Source organism: Mesoplodon densirostris, chromosome 10, assembly GCF_025265405.1.
Source record: "Mesoplodon densirostris isolate mMesDen1 chromosome 10, mMesDen1 primary haplotype, whole genome shotgun sequence".
Lineage (NCBI taxonomy): Eukaryota > Metazoa > Chordata > Mammalia > Artiodactyla > Ziphiidae > Mesoplodon > Mesoplodon densirostris.
Genome location: NC_082670.1, coordinates 76,493,262 through 76,510,569, shown reverse-complemented (window position 1 = coordinate 76,510,569; position 17,308 = coordinate 76,493,262). Strand labels below are relative to the sequence as shown.

Here is a 17,308-nt window from a genome sequence, read left to right as displayed (position 1 = left end):
AAAAAGAATGAAATCATACTGTACATGTTTTTATAACTTGCTTTTTGAACGTAATGTTGTAGGTTGGACACCTTTTCACACTAACAGATGTATACCTATATACATATACATATATACATATACATATATATACATATATATATATATATATATATATATATATATATACATATATATATACAGCATCCTTTTTCTAGCTGCAGAGTATAGAATTTTTGCATTATTTAACCAGTCCTTAATGATGAGAATATAGTTCTTTTTTAAATATTTCCTATTAGAATGCTATAGCTCCTTGTGCTTCACCTTTATGCACTTGTCCAATAATTTCTTTAGAATAAATTCCTAAAAGGAAAGTTGCACGTTTATATTGATAAATATCATGAAGTGACCTCCCAGAGAGGTTATGCCCATTCACCTTTCTTTTATGTCTTGAATGGCACTACCTCCCTGTACTACCTCCAAGTCTTTTGGTTTTGTTTTACTTTGCTTTTCCAATTTAATTCCAATTTGTACAGAGTTCTCAGAATTCTTCTTCTGGGTGGTAGGGTACAAATCCACAAAAACAACTAAACTGCTAAAACTCCAAAGTCAGTTCAGGGAGGGAGAGAGAAAAAAATGCCCTGGCAGAACTGACCAGTATGTTGATGAGCACACTCCATTCCTCCACCACCGGGGCCCATGTGGCTTCTCTCCTGTCATTACAGAATTTTAGAGTTGAATTTTAGAGGTTTCTGGATGAGTTGCCTTTCCTGTTTCTTTGTGAGAACAGTTTTCTTTATTGTAGGTAAAGATTTGTAGGCCTTAGTCAAAAAAAGAGAAATGGCTGATGCTAGGAACAGGCAAGTGGCCCCACTTTCCTTGCACTCGACCTTACAAACACGTGAAACAAAGTTCGGTTAACGGGTTGATTTTTGCTGGGCATACGTTTTGAATCTGTGGCTTCTCGGCCATTGAGGGGTCTGAGGTTCGGGGCCCTTTTATCCTTTTATTGGTGAATTCACTGAAGTGTAGGCAGACAGAAAATGTTCAAGTGGCAGGCAGATAAACTTGTTAAATCCCTGGGAGTCTTTCCTTCCTTACTCAGGGAGTTTATCATCTTGGCGGAGTTAAAAGGCAATTAGGCCTGCAGGTCTTTGCTGGCTTGTTTATTGGCGTTTTACACATGGGTGTTGAAGAGACAGGGCCGCTTTAAACATTCCTATCCTGCTGGCCGGAGGGGAATGAGACCTCAGCTCAACTCTGAGTCTCCTTGAGAGAGAGCCTTGCCAAAAAGCTGGAGGAAAATCGTTTAAATATAGTACCTGTGCCCCATGATGCTCATTGTTGGTGGAAAATTGCAGTCGGCTAGCTCCATGCTGTGTTACATTTCCTGGGAAATGGTTTTATGGAAGGGCGTTTGATGAAAAAGTTCATTCCTTTTGTAATTGTTAGCTGCTCCCATGGTGTTAGTTAAGGTAGAGACACACTGGAAATGTTTCTTGCTCCAAATCTCTCGGGCCAGCCCATTCATGAGAAGGGAAGGCTGTCAGTTTGAAGTGGGTGAGGGACAGGTTCCCACTAAGCCCCCTGGTCCTTCTGGTTCTCTGAGTCTCTCCAGGCAGGCTAATCCTGTGCAAAGTTGTGAAGGAGGTAGGTCTTGGGTTTCTACAACAATTTCTCCCTTTTCTCACACCCTCCCCTCCATCTGCCCAAAGCCTTTCACGCTCCTGTGTTAGTGAAGTAATAGACTCCTCATCCCCACCGTCAGGAAATTTGTTATTTTTTTGAGAGTGAGCTTGGGCACCCATCTCAATGGAACTGATGAGAATTTCCGGGGCTCAGTATACCACAGTGGTTAAAAACACAGGTTCAGGAGTCAGGCACCCCGAGTTCAACTTATGGCTCTATGACTAATTTTGTGGCTCAAATCCCCTTTAATCTCAGGGTTTTTTTTTTTTCCATCCGTAAAAGAAAAACAAAGAGAATCTCTACCATGATAGTTTGTTGAAAGAGTAAATAAAATAACATATGAAAAGTGCCTAGTATAGTGCCTGTCACATAAGAGTGCAATAAATAGTAGCTGTTATCATTATTAGAATATGCTCTGTTTATTTAACACACATATACGTGTGTAATATGTATATAGATATATGTATTATATACACACAGACACACTAAGTTAAATGACAATTATATTTTTGGCCAAGCCTGTAATACCTTAGCTATTTTTATTTTACCAATCTAGGGTGCTCCTGAAATATAAAAACCTATCTGGATAAAGTGAGAAAATCCTTGCTCACGTCCAGAATACCTGGAATGTGAAGACTTCAGTTTCCACAACTGACTATTGTGCACAGCAGTCATTGGAACTCCTTTCCGAAATGGCTGCTCCGTATCCAAATCTTGGTTACTTAAGAGTTAGGCACCCTGCCTTAATTTTCTCAACTAAAGAAAACACAATAGATAACTGTAGGTTTTATTCCCAATCTGACCTTCCATGTTCTGAAACTAATTTGCCATAGTGTCTTGCCAGCGTCTGTGCAAGGACTTCCTCTTGCTGAGTAATATGGTTCTGATTAAGGACATCCTATAAGACCCAGGAGGATCGCCTGGGAAGGAAACTGGTCTGAGGTGCAAGTGAATTTCCATCCTCCAGTCAGATATATGATATTGAAGACCAGAAGGTAGATGGAATTTATCGTTAGGAAGACTCAGAAAAAGAATTAAGGCAAATGGCTGACAAATTGGTTGTCTTTTATGCAAAAATGACAAGCAAGCTGGGCTCTTACCGAAAGAGGATATGCAGAGCCCTCAGGCCAAATGGCTCAGCAGTCAGCAGGCTTTTTGAAGTCTCTACTTGGATGCCACTACTTTTAACAAGACCTCTGCTGAACTGCCTCCTCATAAACATGTGAAATCTTGAATTTTACCTAAAATATCTGAGATGTGAAAACTTAATTTTCCCCTAAAATATCTGAGTTTCAACACCTATAATGATTCATTCCTCTCTTTAGTGCATGTGATGTTAGGGTGAAATGCCTGTGTTATGTACAAACATAGTATGTTTTTTTCCTGTCTATACTTTTATGAACTGGGTCATAAATGCTAACGCTTGCTCTATTCCACGATGATGCTAGACCTTTCCCTAGAGCCCATTAGGCAGCAGCTCACCCCTGTGATAACCAGGGGGTGACTGAGGAGCTCTGGAGGATCCTAGTTTGCTCTCCCTGGATTCACAGAGGTTCTGCATCCGTGGAGGGAAGGACGAAAAGTGGTATGCAGTGAGCAATGGAGTTTGGAGAGCTTGGAGTTTCTTTACCAAATATCTAAGAATCTACTAATAGTTGTAACTCTAATGTGATTTTCTTGTTAATCTCTGTCAAACCATGAAATCTGATACGTTAGCCATGACTAAGCCGTGAAATTTGTCAGCTTCGTCTGTGATTTACACAAGCTCTATTTAAAGAAGAAAAGTCTTAACACAAAGTGTGGAACATTACTTCCCAGCGTGTTTTCCTCAGCTTGCCTCTAGTATCTTGTGACAACAAGTAAGAAGAGAGTGTATCTCTTGTGCTGTTTCAAGGACCAAGGATGGATAAGATAAAGCCCAAAACTAAATCATTTATTTTCCTTTGAGATGATAAATATGAACATGGTAGATCTGCTTAGTAGATGTCAATAAGTGTTAAATAAGGTTCAAAAATAGTTTCATGGTTCATATCATTGGGCATGCTAATAAACTTCCTTAAAGTGATAGATTCTTTGTTTTCAAGAGAAGATAAATGAGTAAAACCTGTATTTTTTTTTTTTGAGTCACAAATTGCATAGTTAATCTCTTCAATATAGTAGAGTGGCTATGGGTATAGGCTCTGGAACTTGAAATCCCTTTTAGTCATTGGCTAGCTGGGTGACTTTGTATAAATCACTTAATTTTTTTCCCTCAGTTTTCTCTTCTGAAAAATAAGACTGATAATACTGAGAAGTACTTTAGGAGGCTTGAGGGCATAAAAGAGATACTATCTCTAATGCACAGAGCTGGGCACACATGTCCTTTATCCATGTGGGCTCCTGTTATACTTAGTATAACGTTATCTAATGATATAATAGATCATGGGGTATCCTTGTTACCCAAAGGAAATTTGATTAAGTTCATGTACTTGGGAAAAGTATTTATTTTACCAAAGGAAAACTGGGCAGTGTTTGAATGCTCCATATGAAGAAAGGGAGAGCAGCACAAAGGAGGAAGAACATGTTGCAGAACTAAAGAGTGGTGAGGGCCAGGATGTCTTTCTCTTCTCTCCCTGCCAAATGCCTTTTTTCCCAGAACGCCCAGATCTTCCCCACTGTCTCCTGACCTCTGCTCTATAGAGTCAGAATCAGATAACCAGGTGACTGAGAACCTTGATAACTTTGGTGACTTATAGTCCAGTGGTTTTGAAAGTTTTTTTTTTTTTAAACACTAAATCTTGTGCAGTGCTCCCGGGTCTAAAATGACCCTTCTCAGATACCTTTCAGCTAGATCCCTGGGACATAAGCTGTGGAAACAGTGTTGGGCCAATCTGTTCATTTTACGGACAGTGACCCTCAAGTCCGTGGAGTTCAGGCGAGTTGCTCCAGTTCTCACCACTGCTGGCTGAGAGCAGCCTGGCCATGTCTTCCTGCCTTACCCAGTTCCTGTGCCATTACCCTGACTTCCCTTCCCGCATCAACGGGAGGAAGAGAAAAGCAAGGAGCGTAAGATTTCAGGATAGCTTTCATCAACTTGCCTAGGCTCTTCCCGCATCCTTGGACCCTTGAGAGATCCACTATTGTTGTTATAGAATCTATGAACCTCCCTTCCCCCTAGAAATTCTATGCAAAATATTGTATGTATCCATACATTTTTCTGTGAAGAAGGTCTATAACTTTTATCAGATTCTCTCAAAGGGGTTTATGACCTCAAAAGGGTTAAGAACAATTTCCTTATAATTTGTGCCTGTAAAAGTCACAATTCTAGTTCTGATTGTGAGTTGCAAGGTTAACAATTACATCCAATTTCTTAACCTTTCAAAGCAAATGTGACATATAAGCCTTTGAGTGCCAGGCTTGCTTGTAAAACAGCAGTTGGGTCCTGAGTTCGTCTGGTTGTTTATGCAGCTTTAGTTTTCAGCACGAATCCTAGATGGAACTAGTTTTTAACCATCTTTGAACCTAAATGGCTCAAATTTACTAATATAATGTATGTCTTTTTTCAGTACTTCAAAAAAGTACACTTATTTCTAGACCTGAACTTTGATTTACTTGCTTAGTTCTGCTTTGACCCTGGATTAAGGTTGTCAGATTTCACAAATAAAAATGCAGTATACCTAGTTATATTTGAATTTAAGATAAACAGTAAATAATTTTTTAGCAGAGCTTTTGAGAAGGGGAGGAAAAATGGATCAGCTCTGCCAATATGCAAAGAGCCTTCTTTCAACCCTAGAACTTGTGTTGCAAAAATTAAAGGAAGTTTATTATAAACGAGCACAGGATCTTTTTTGAGGTGATGGAAATGTTCTAACACTGGTTTGTGGTGATGTCTGCACCACAAATAAAGTTATTCAAGATCCTTGAACTTTACACTGAAGATGATTGAACTTGCCAGCATGTAAATTACAGCTCAGAAAACTGTTGAAAAAAATTGCAGGATAGCTTTATAAAAACTGTTGCTTAATTTTTTATTCAGAGTTTCATACTAATTTGAGAAGATGATGAAAACCACAAATCCACTCCTCAGAATAAAGCATGAAAGTGCTTACGCCAAATTTTGCATACAATTTCTAGATCTGCTGAAGCTCATCTCTAGAAGCCAACTCCTGCCTTAACCCGGATTCCACACACTGTTAACATCCTTTTCTGGGACTTGGCAGTAAGGCTGCTCAGTGGCAAAAGCAAGGACTCGCTGCTCTTAGAAGTTCTGTTCAGTAATGACTGTGAGGGTGACCTATGACACCTGCCACCCCAGTGAAGCTGTCTCTCTCCTACTTCACGCTGAGAAGGACATGGGGAGGGCAGTACTCATCTTAGGGTATATGTAGAGCCCTGGATTTTGTGCTTTTAACAGCGGCACATGCCTGCTCAAGCAGACCCATGTTCTCACCGTGACTCACTTCTTTGGTGCAAACAAAATTTTCATGTGCCAGTGTGTGGACTCACTCAGGAGGCACTTCCATCAAAACACAGAAAATTCGTCATATGATTTTAACACCAGCTGGAACTGGGGAGTGGGCTGCTCTTCTCTTTTATCTCTGTTCATGTAGCCAGGTGTTCTGAGAAACATAGGCAGGCCAGGGTGAATGATTTCAGTGGAAAGGGGGTGGGGTGGGGGGATGCTCATCCACAGGAAAAGTGTGCCCTGAGACATTCATTCTTTATGTATCAAGAGTTAAAGACCCGCTCCTCCAGATTTAATTACTAAATTTTACAAAGGACAGTTCTTTTTTTTTGATTATATAATTATTATTTTAATGGAGAACTCACAACCAAATCTAAAATTATTAACATATAGATATGATTTATAAAATAAAAGGATACAGAGGAAACTATTTTGCCCATTCCCCAGCATTTTCTTTTTTTTTAACATCTTTTTTGAGTATAATTGCTTTACAATGGTGTGTTAGTTTCTGCTATATAACAAAGTGAATCAGCTATATGTATACATGTATCCCCATATCTCTTCCCTCTTGCGTCTCCCTCCCTTCCACCCTCCCTATCCCACCCCTCTAGGTGGTCACAAAGCATCAAGCTGATCTCCCTCTGCTATGCAGCTGCTTCCCACTAGCTATCGGTTTTACATTTGGTAGTGTATATATGTCCATGCCACTCTCTTACTTCCTCCCAGCTTACCCTTCCCCCTCCCCTCATCCCAAGTCCATTCTCTAGTAGGTCTTTGTGGTTATTCCCATCCTGCCCCTGGGTTCTTCATGACCATTTTTTTTTTTTTAGATTCCATATATATGTGTTAGCACATGGTATTTGTTTTTCTCTTTCTGACTTCACTCTGTATGACAGTCTCTAGGTCCATCCACCTCACTACAAATAACTCAATTTCGTTTCTTTTTATGGTTGAGTAATATTCCATTGTACGTGTGCCACATCTTCTTTATCCATTCATCTGTCGATGGACACTTAGCTTGCTTCCATGTCCTGGCTATTGTAAATAGAGCTGCAATGAACATTGTGGTACATGACTCTTTTTGAATTATGGTTTCCTCAGGGTATATGCCCAGTAGTGGAATTGCTGGGTCATATGGTAGTTCTATTTTTAGTTTTTTAAGGAACCTCCATACTGTTCTCCATGGTGAGTGTATCAGTTTACATTCCCACCAACAGTGCAAGAGGGTTCCCTTTTCTCCACACCCTCTCCAGCATTTATTGTCTGTAGACTTTTTGATGATGGCCATTCTCACTGGTGTGAGATGATATCTCATTGTAGTTTTGATTTGCATTTCTCTAATGATTAGTGATGTTGAGCATCTTTCATGTGTTTGTTAGCAATCTGTATATCTTCTTTGGAGAAATGTCTATTTAGTCTTCTGCTCATTTTTGGATGGGGTTGTTTGTTTTTTTGATATTGAGCTGCATAAGCTGCTTCTGAATTCTGGAGATTAATCCCTTGTCAGTTGCTTCATTTGCAAATATTTCCTCCTATTCTGAGGGTTGTCTTTTCATCTTATTTATGGTTTCCTTTGCTGTGCAAAAGCTTTTTAAGTTTCATTAGGTCCCACTTGTTTATTTTTGTTTTTATTTCCATTTCTCTAGGAGGTAGGTCAAAAAGGATCTTGCTGTGATTTATGTCATAGAGTGTTCTGCCTATGTTTTCCTCTAAGAGTTTGATAGTGTCTGGCCTTACATTTAGGTCTTTAATTCATTTTGAGTTTATTTTTGTGTATGGTGTTAGGCAGTGTTCTAATTTCATTCTTTTACATGTAGCTGTCCAGTTTTCCCAGCACCACTTACTGAAGAGGCTGTCTTTTCTCCATTGTACATTCTTGCCTCCTTTATCAAAGATAAGGTGACCATATGTGAGTGGGTTTATCTCCAGGCTTTCTATCCTGTTCCTTTGATCTATATTTCTGTTTTTGTTCCAGTACCATACTGTCTTGATGACTGTAGCTTTGTAGTATAGTCTGAAGTCAGGGAGCCTGATTCCTCCAGCTCTCTTTTTCTTTTTCAAGATTGCTTTGGCTATTTGGGGTCTTTCGTGTTTCCATACAAATTGTGAAATTTTTTTCTAGTTCTGTGAAAATTGCCATTGGTAGTTTGATAGGGATTGCTTTGAATCTGTAGATTGCTTTGGGTAGTGTAGTCCTTTTCACAATGTTGATTCTTCCAATCCAAGAACATGGTATACCTCTCCATCTGCTTGTGTCATCTTTCATTTCTTTCATCAGTGTCTTACAGTTTTCCACATACAGGTCTTTTGTCTTCTTAGGTAGGTTTATTCCTAGGTATTTTTATTCTTTTTGTTGCAATGGTAAATGGGAATGTTTCCTTAATTTCTCTTTCAGATTTTTCATCATTAGTGCCTAGGAATGCAAGAGATTTCTGTGCATTAATTTTGTATCCTGCTACTTTACCAAATTCATTGATTAGCTCTAGTAGTTTTCTGGTAGCATCTTTAGGATTCTCTATGTACAGAATCATGTCATCTGCAAACAGTGACACTTTTACTTCTTCTTTTCCGATTTGGATTCCTTTTCTTTCTTTTTCGTCTCTGATTGCTGTTGCTAAAACTTCCAAAACTGTTGAATAATAGTGGTGAGAGTGGGCAACCTTGTCTTGTTCCTGATCTTAGTGGAAATGGTTTCAGTTTTTCACCATTGAGAACGATGTTGGCTGTGGGTTTGTCGTATATGGCCTTTATTATGTTGAGGTAAGTTCCCTCTATGCCTACTTTCTGGAGGATTTTTATCATAAATGGGTGTTGGATTTTGTCGAAAGTTTTTTCTGCATCTATTGAGATGATCATATGGTTTTTCTCCTTCAGTTTGTTAATATGGTTTATCACATTGATTGATTTGCATATATTGAAGAACCCTTGCATTCCTGGGATAAACGCCACTTGATCATGGTGTATGATCCTTTGAATGTGCTGTTGGATTCTGTTTGCTAGTATTTTGTTGAGGATTTTTGCATCTATGTTCATCAGTGATCTTGGCCTGTAGTTTTCTTTCTTTGTGATATCTTTGTCTGGTTTTGGTATCAGGGTGATGATGGCCTCGTAGAATGAGTTTGGGAGTGTTCCTCCCTCTGCTGTATTTTGGAGGAGTTTGAGAAGGATAGGTGTTAGCTTTTCTCTAAATGTTTGATAGAATTTGCCTGTGAAGCCATCTGGTCCTGGGGTTTGTTGGAAGATTTTTAATCACAGTTTCAATTTCAGTGCTTGTGATTGGTCTGTTTATATTTTCTATTTCTTCCTGATTCAGTCTCAGAAGGTTGTGCCTTTCTAAGAATTTGCCATTTCTTCCAGGTTGTCCGTTTTATTGGCATATAGTTGCTTGTAGTAATCTCTCATGATCCTTTGTATTTCTGCAGTGTCAGCTGTTACTTCTCCTTTTTCCGTTCTAATTCTATTGATTTGAGTCAAAAGACAGTTCTTTATACAGCTCATAAAAGTCCCTGTGGACCTCTGCTAGACCCTCCAGACAACTACTTCTATTTTTCTATTATTGTTTATTCTAAATGTTACCTCTACCAAACAAAAAACCGTAAGCCAAAAAGAACAATGGGAGGAGGGCCAGGGCCCTTCAGAGATGCCTTTATTTTTACTCTTTCCCCATTTGAGACACTGTCACACCCTAGCAGTCAGATCTCACTGGTTGCAGGAGAGAAGTTAGGGGCAATAAGATGGGACAGCTGTATCGTGGTGATAGCTAGAGGGGAAGGCTGCCTGGGAACTGAGGAAGCAGTGGGGCCTCAGCTCTGATCATCTGAACTCCCCTAATACACCTCTCCATGCTCTGAAGCATTAGGACTTCTAGTGAGAGAAACTGTTAGAATCCGAACATTTTCATCCAGTTACGCCCCAACAAAGGCCAGGCTTTACATGCAAACCAACCTGGTTCTTTTAACAGACTTGATCAGAAGTCAGTACTTTGGGACTTTCCTGGTGGCGCAGTGGTTGAGAATCCACCTGCCAGTGCAGGGGACACAAGTTCTAGCCCTGGTCCAGGAAGATCCCACTTGCCGCAGAGCACCTAAGCCCATGCGCCACAACTACTGAACCTGCACTCTAGAGTCCGCAAGCCACAACTACTGAGCCTGTGAGCCACAACTACTGAAGCGTGCCTAGAGCCCATTCTCTGCAGCAAGAGAAGCCACCTCACCGAGAAGCCTGCGCACCGCAATGAAGAGTAGCCCCCACTCACCGCAACTAGAGAAATCCCACACAAAGCAACGAAGACCCAGCACAGCCAAAAGTAAATAAAATAAATAAATAAATAAATGAAAAAGCAGTCAGTACTGTGAGGTGTGCAGAAGTTTGTGCCTTAAAGTCTCACTGAAGTCCCACTACTGTGGAATTCCTAGGCTGGTCTCAGCTACCTGCTAGTGTGAAGATATACAGTCAGCCCTCCACATCCATGGGTTCCACATCTGCAGATTCAACGAACTGCAGATCAAAAATATTTGAAGAAAAATTCCAGAAAGTTCCAAAAGCAAACCTTGAATTTGCCATGCTCCAGCAACTATTTACAGAGCATTTATCAATATGTCCTGTACAACTATTTACATAGCATTTGCATTGTATTAGGGGTAGAGATGATTTAAAGTATACTGGAGGATGTGCATAGGTTATATGCAAATACTATGCCACTTTATATAGGGGATTTGGGCATCCATGGATTCTGATATCCACTAGGTGTCCTAAAACCAATTCCCCAGAATACTGAGGGAGTGTGACTAATTAACTCATTGAGAGGGCAAACCAGTTCAACCCCTTTCTTCAAGGCTTCACAATGCATATTGCTTATATAATGAATTCTGTCTTCTCATTGAAGCAAGCCTGAAGGAAGGGCCTCTGCCAACCCACTCTTACTTTACTGCTGGCATGTGGAAGAGAGTAAATGCCTTTCTTTAAAAAATATTCTGTTAATCCATCAGTCTTGCCTATTTTAAGTGTCTTTGCCCACATTTGTCCAAATAAATGAGACTACCATTTTTGGCTTTTTCTCTACAGGGTGAGTTTCATTTCTGTTTGAAACCAGACTATTCCACCTTTTTGGCTGAACCTGAATTCGAGAAACCCAGCAACAATCTTAAGGTTTAATTTTCTTTCCTGTGGAAATTAGAAGCCACATGCCCACTTTGGAACTCACTGTATAGACACTTGTTCTTCACTTGTAATTTTCTCCTCCACATCCTTTTCCTCTCTCTGATCTTTAGGTAAAATTATTTCTATTTGATATACCTTTTCCCCACTTTGGTCCTTAATGGGTCAGTTAGTCTTATGTGACTTCCTGGCCCTGATAGAAGGTGGTATTGAGATCCTGGGTCTTTTTGTTTAGCCAGTTCTAAGGAGCATGGTGGTTCCTTCCCTCCTCACACTTTAAGGAGAAGACATCATAATACTCAAAGATGCTGCAAGGAAAATCCAATAAATACCTCAGCTGTTCTCTTAAAGCAGTGGTTATCAACCAGAGCTGATATTAGCCCCGACCACTGGACATTTGGCAGTGTCCCCTAGAGACATTTCTGGATGTCCAGTGTGGAACAGGAACGCGGCTGACATCTAGTAGGTAGAGGCCAGAGGACTCTGCTACACATCCTTTAGTGCATAGACAGTTCCAACAACAAAGAATCATCTGGCCCCAAACTTGAAGAGTGCCAATGTTGAAAATCCTGTGACAGAAGAATTCTTGCTCTTTTTTCTTTTCCCTCAAGGCCTGGGATAAGAGAAAAAAGAAAGGAAATGCTCCATTTTGATGAGTGTGTATGTCCTCAGTTCTTACATCCCACGCGGATCCAGGAATTGGAGAGCACAAGGATACCACTGAGCAGGGCAAAGTGCAAGGTCAAGGCAGCTCTTCTTGGCTCCAACAGCTGTCTCAACTCCAAGGAGAGACAACTTTGACCAAAGCAGAGGACCACAACGTTATAAGGATATTTAGTATGTGATAAAAATCATTTTGCAGGTTAAAGTGCTTCCTTCTGCCCATAAAATGGTATGTTTTTTAAATAACTCAAAAATAGGAGGCACTTCACTGTGATGTGAGCAGGAAACAGGGCTGCTGCTCAGAGCCACAGTCAATTAATTCCATCCTTGTAATCAAGCCTATCCAAGCTGTAGGTGGTAGCACTCTTCATATGTTCTCCAGTGTACTGTTGACTTACTCCATGTTCTAAATGTCCCTACTGTCAACACAAAGGGATTCAAGGAGTTTCCTGGAACCAGTTTCTCTCTATATATGTCTTGGCTCCATTATCCCTCACTCCTTTGGTGGTAGCAAAATAGCTGCTCAACTGCCAGATTGTACCTCCTCTCACATGAAAGCCCAAGAGTAAGACTCTTTCCCAAGATTCTCAGTGTGTCTCACTAGCTTTGGTTGGGTCATGTGCTCACTCCTGAACAAATGCTGTGGCTAGGAGAATGCTAGGAGCTGATTGGCTGAGGCCTAGGTTACTGCATACCCTGGAGCTGGAGTGGAGCCCTGTGTCATGCACATGAGCTGCAAGTGGGGTGGATGTGTTACCTCAAAGGGAAATTGGGGTAAGGTAATGAAAATAGGAGAAATGGATGCCCAGGAGAATAAAGACACGTGTGTGTGCGCGTGTGTGCACGCATGTGCACACGCACGCGCACACACACACACTACTTGCTATTAACAGGTTTTGGAATCTGTGGTGGAAGTTATGCAGCTAGCCCATTACCTAGCAACATAACTGGAGATAACATCAAACTCTCCCAGCCTCCTTTTTCTCCTCTGAAACATGGAAGTAACAACACTATTAGGGTGGTTATAAAAAAGCAAGTATCTTGGGATATTGGAAGTGTCGTGCAAGCAAGTGGTGGTGGTAGTGTCAGATGCATTTAGTTAGTGAATTTAGTTCAGCTTCTAGAGTCTAGAAGAATCTAGACCAGCTACAATCCACACAGCTGGTCCATGCAGACCTTCGAAGCCAGTGTCTAAATTTATCCAATTGTCATTGTTGCAGGTCAGTTTGAAATCTTCTGAGGTCAATGACTGAGGTAATTGATCCACTTGCTGTGGATCTTGAAAAAGTCTCTGTTAAATGACATAATTGGTTTTAATTGTATAATTACGGCACTTAAAGTGTGGGGGTGAAAGGTTACTATTATATTTAGAAGTGAGATCCCCAAATGAAGCAAGGGCGTGTAAGCCAGTGTTTCTTCGAATTTCTCTTTTTATTTTTTCAGAGGGAAGGTAGAGTAGGCTGGCCTTGGCCCTGGCCATTTTGGATGATTATCTTGAATGAGGTAGCGCTGGGGCTGCTCATGGCATCATAGGAACCTTTGTAAAGAGACGGGAAAGGGCTTCCGTAAAGACCTCATTGTGATCTGAAGTTAATGAGCAGTGGGAACTCAACTGTCAGCAATTGAATCTGATTGGGCAGGTAATTATATGATTGCCTCGGGTGTTTGCACACGCACAGGGATATTTTTATTGGACAAAACCTAATTGCTTACTTACTTAGTGGAGCGAAAACCTAAACAAATTTGTGTTGTCATAGGTTAAAAAGACATCCTTTCTTTGTCTCTAAAATAGCTGCCTGCTCATTTCGTTCTGTCTTCAGTCAAGGATTTTGTTTGCAGGCCTTGAATTATATGATAATATGAAAATGTAAAGGAAAGCTACTTTGGACTGTGCATTTTGGTAAAAACGTGCTTATTGCCATGTCTTAAACCATCCCCTACAATGGTCTCTTTCATAATGCACAGGCAGCTAGAACCTTGGGCAACACTCAAGCTACTGGGACTTTCGCAGGTTTTTTTTTTGTTGTTGTTTGTTTTGTTTTCCTGCATGGAGGCCCCTGCAAGATTGGCTTCTTAAACTATCTGGTTTTCCTTAGCTGCATAAGGCAAGTGGGAGGTATCATGTCTGTGGTAGCCTTTTAGACATCAGAAACACCAAGGATAAGAGCAGCAAAGCAAAGACACCCTTTTGTGATTTTCTGGGGACTTGGAGGAAAGGGAAGGGCAAAGTGAGAGAGCCAAAGGGAAGAAGCCCTGGGGCTCCCACTTTGGGGATGCCAAGTTGCAGTTGGGCCTCGTGTCGTTTCAGCTGTCCTGAGCGAGCTTGGCATCTCAGTTTACCTGTAATGCTGGTGTGCAGAAAACAGATTGCTGCAATTGGGTCTATTCTGTAGCAGTTCAAGTCCACATTACTGTTTCACTTTTTTTCCTATCTTCTTATAGAACAAACTATTTTCTATGTTCTTTCCTTTCCTGGGATCCCACTTGGAAGAGTGTGAAACACAACTGGATTGTGGGGATTGGAGGAGCACCTTGTGATGAAAGCTGCCGACTCCAGATCTGGTGCCTTTGTTGAGTATAGGATTATGGCCTGGACAATGGCTGAGAACAAAGGACATTCAGCCCCTCAGACCAACCATGATTTCTCATCTCAGATTCGGACACATGCTGACATATTCCAGTCTTGTCTGGCTAACTCCATGGGTCCTCTAGGCTCAGCGTTAAATGTCACTTCTTCTGGGAATCCTTCCTTGACCACCCACCTCCAGTCTGGGTTGACTGCCTTTGCTTTGTGCTCCACTGCACCCTCTAGGTTCCTTTACACACTGTCCTTTAATTGCTTGTCTCCCTGTCCAGAATAGCCCATAAACTCCGTGAGGGCAGGGCCTGTGTTAATATTTGTCACTACTGTCTCCCCAGAGCCTGGCACAGTGCTTGATGAGTGTGTTCGGAATGACTGAATGGGGAAAGGAATGGTTGCTGGGTGTCCTAGGGAATCATGGTGTGTGCTGCCTGGGCTTCCCTACCCTTGCTGTTAATACCACTTTCTTGTTGCTTATAATTTTCATTGCCCCAGATGATCCAGCTCTGTCGGAGGCACGGAGGCACAGTCAAATCTCATGCTGTACATTGATCACCTGTCCAACCTTTGCCTAGAGTGGGAGCCCCCAGTTCCTTCAAGAGATCCAACTTTACGTGTCTGTAAAGAAGAAGAGGAGGAGGGAGACAGCGGGGAGGATCCGGTGGCAGTTTAACACCAGAGCAGGTCCCATGTTTACTTTTACCCTTTCGGAGGTGGGTAACTGCAAATGCCATGGGGAGTTGGGTTAGGGACTCTGAATATTGATCTTGGATTTGGGGGCTCATATGTACTTTATGTTTTGCTAGAGTGTAGGGGTTGCTATTTTTGTGGTTAAATCATAGCCAGACTGTTCCATGAATTCCCACCAGCATAGAACAAAAATCCAGGTTCATCATCCACATGAAGTAAATTGTCCATTGGCTTCCAGTTGTTTGTGTCTTGCTATGTGGGTAGAGAGTACGGTTCATTCATTGGTTCCTATTTCATGACTATTTATCATTTGCTTTGCAAGGCCTATGATTTTCAACAGGCTTTCTTGTTTTGAAACTCTGGCTTTTGATGTTTTGAATTCCTCCCTCCTCGGTCAACCTCTTAGACCATGAGATCCCGAATAACTACTGAATAGATGAGATTTCATTTAGGACCACACATTTGTGGTGGTCTAGTCCCAAGCAGTCCTGTGGTATGTCTAACCAGCTTTTTCCCTAAGCAGAATGTGAATTTGTGACCCTGTAGACCTTCGGCAATAGGGCTTCCTGTTGAACCCCTCAAGCCCCCAGCCATCCCTAAGTTTGTACTGCCTGTTGTTGGTTGGGCTATGATAACAGTTTCTGGATGGATGGACGTGTGCACATGGAAACTGCAGCCTCGCGTGTGGACAGGCAAGGTAAACCCTCAGAGACCCTGGGTGCTTCTTGCGTAGCGGTCTGTGCCAACTATCCTAGATCTGAAGTATATTCTCCCTCTGTTGGTTCTTTTTTTTTTTTTTAATTTCTATTGGAATATAGTTGATTTACAGTGTTGTGTTAGTTTCAGGTGTACAGCAAAGTGAATCAGTTATACATATACACATATCCACTCTTTTTTAGATTCTTTTCCCATATAGGTCATTACAGAGTACTGAGTAGAGTTCCCTGTGCTATACAGTAGGTCTTTTTTAGTTATCTATTTTATATATAGTAGTGTGTATATGTCAATCCCAATCTCCCAATTTATCCCTCCCCCTCACCTTACCCCCCTGGTAACCATAAGTTTGTTTTCTACATCTGTGACTCTATTTCTGTTTTGTAAATAAGTTCATTTGTACCGTTTTTTTAGTTTCCACATATAAGCAATATCATATGATATTTGTCTTTCTCTGTGTGACTTACTTTACTCAGTATGACAGTGTCTAGGTCCATCCGTGTTGCTGAAAATGGCATTATTTTGTTCTTTTGTGGCTGAATAATATTCCATTGTATATATGCATCACATCTTCTTTATCCATTCCTGTGTTGATGGACATTTAGGTTGCTTCCATGTCTGGGCTATTGTAAATAGTGCTGCAATGAACATTGGGGTGCCTCTATCTTTTCACATTATGGTTTTCTCTGGGTATATGCCCAGGAGTGGGATTGCTGGATCATATGGTATTTCCTTTTTTTTTTTTAAATAAATTTATTTATTTATTTATTTATTTATTTATGGCTGCATTGGGTCTTCGTTGCTGCATGCAGGCTTTCTCTAGTTGTGGCGAGGGGGGACTATTCTTCGTTGTGGTGCACGTGCTTCTCATTGCGGTGGCTTCTCTTGTTGCAGAGCACGGACTCTAGGCACACAGGCTCAGTAGTTGTGGCTTGCGGCTCTAGAGCACAGGCTCAGTAGTTGTGGCGCATGGGCTTAGTTGCTCCACAGCATGTGCGATCTTCCCGGACCAGGGCTCGAACCTGTGTCCCCTGCATTGGCAGGCGGATTCTTAACCACTGTGCCACCAGGGAAGTCCCTGGATCATATGGTGTTTCTGTATTTAGTTTTTTATGGAACCTCCATAGTGTTCTCCATAATGGTTATACCAATTTACATTCCCCCCAACAGTGTAGGAGGGTTCCCTTTTGTCCACATCCTCTCCAGCATTTATTGTTTGTAGACTTTTTGATGATGACCATTCTAACTGGTGTGAGGTGGTACCTCATTGTAGTCTTGACTTGCATTTCTCTAATAATTAGCGATGTTGAGCATCTTTTCATGTGCTTTTTGGCCATCTGTATGTCTTCTTTGGAGAAATGTCTATTTAGATCTTCCACCCATTTTTTGAT

At 41.1% G+C, this 17,308-nt stretch overlaps 1 protein-coding gene across 13 annotated transcripts in view; it reads left to right on the top strand.

Moving 5' to 3' along the window:
* ERC2 (ELKS/RAB6-interacting/CAST family member 2) overlaps positions 1-17,308 on the top strand; it is a 985,114-nt gene that overhangs the window by 857,195 nt on the left and 110,611 nt on the right. For 2 of the 13 annotated variants that reach the window (XM_060111330.1, XM_060111332.1), the window contains one exon: positions 15,009-15,197. The exons of 10 other annotated variants lie outside the window; for them this stretch is intronic. In XM_060111330.1, coding sequence (XP_059967313.1) covers positions 15,009-15,065 — 57 coding nt within the window. In that variant the 3' untranslated portion in view covers positions 15,066-15,197. Of the gene's footprint in view, positions 1-15,008; positions 15,198-15,749; positions 15,832-17,308 lie in introns of those variants that run through there. One more of the 13 variants, XM_060111331.1, reaches the window with a different exon arrangement.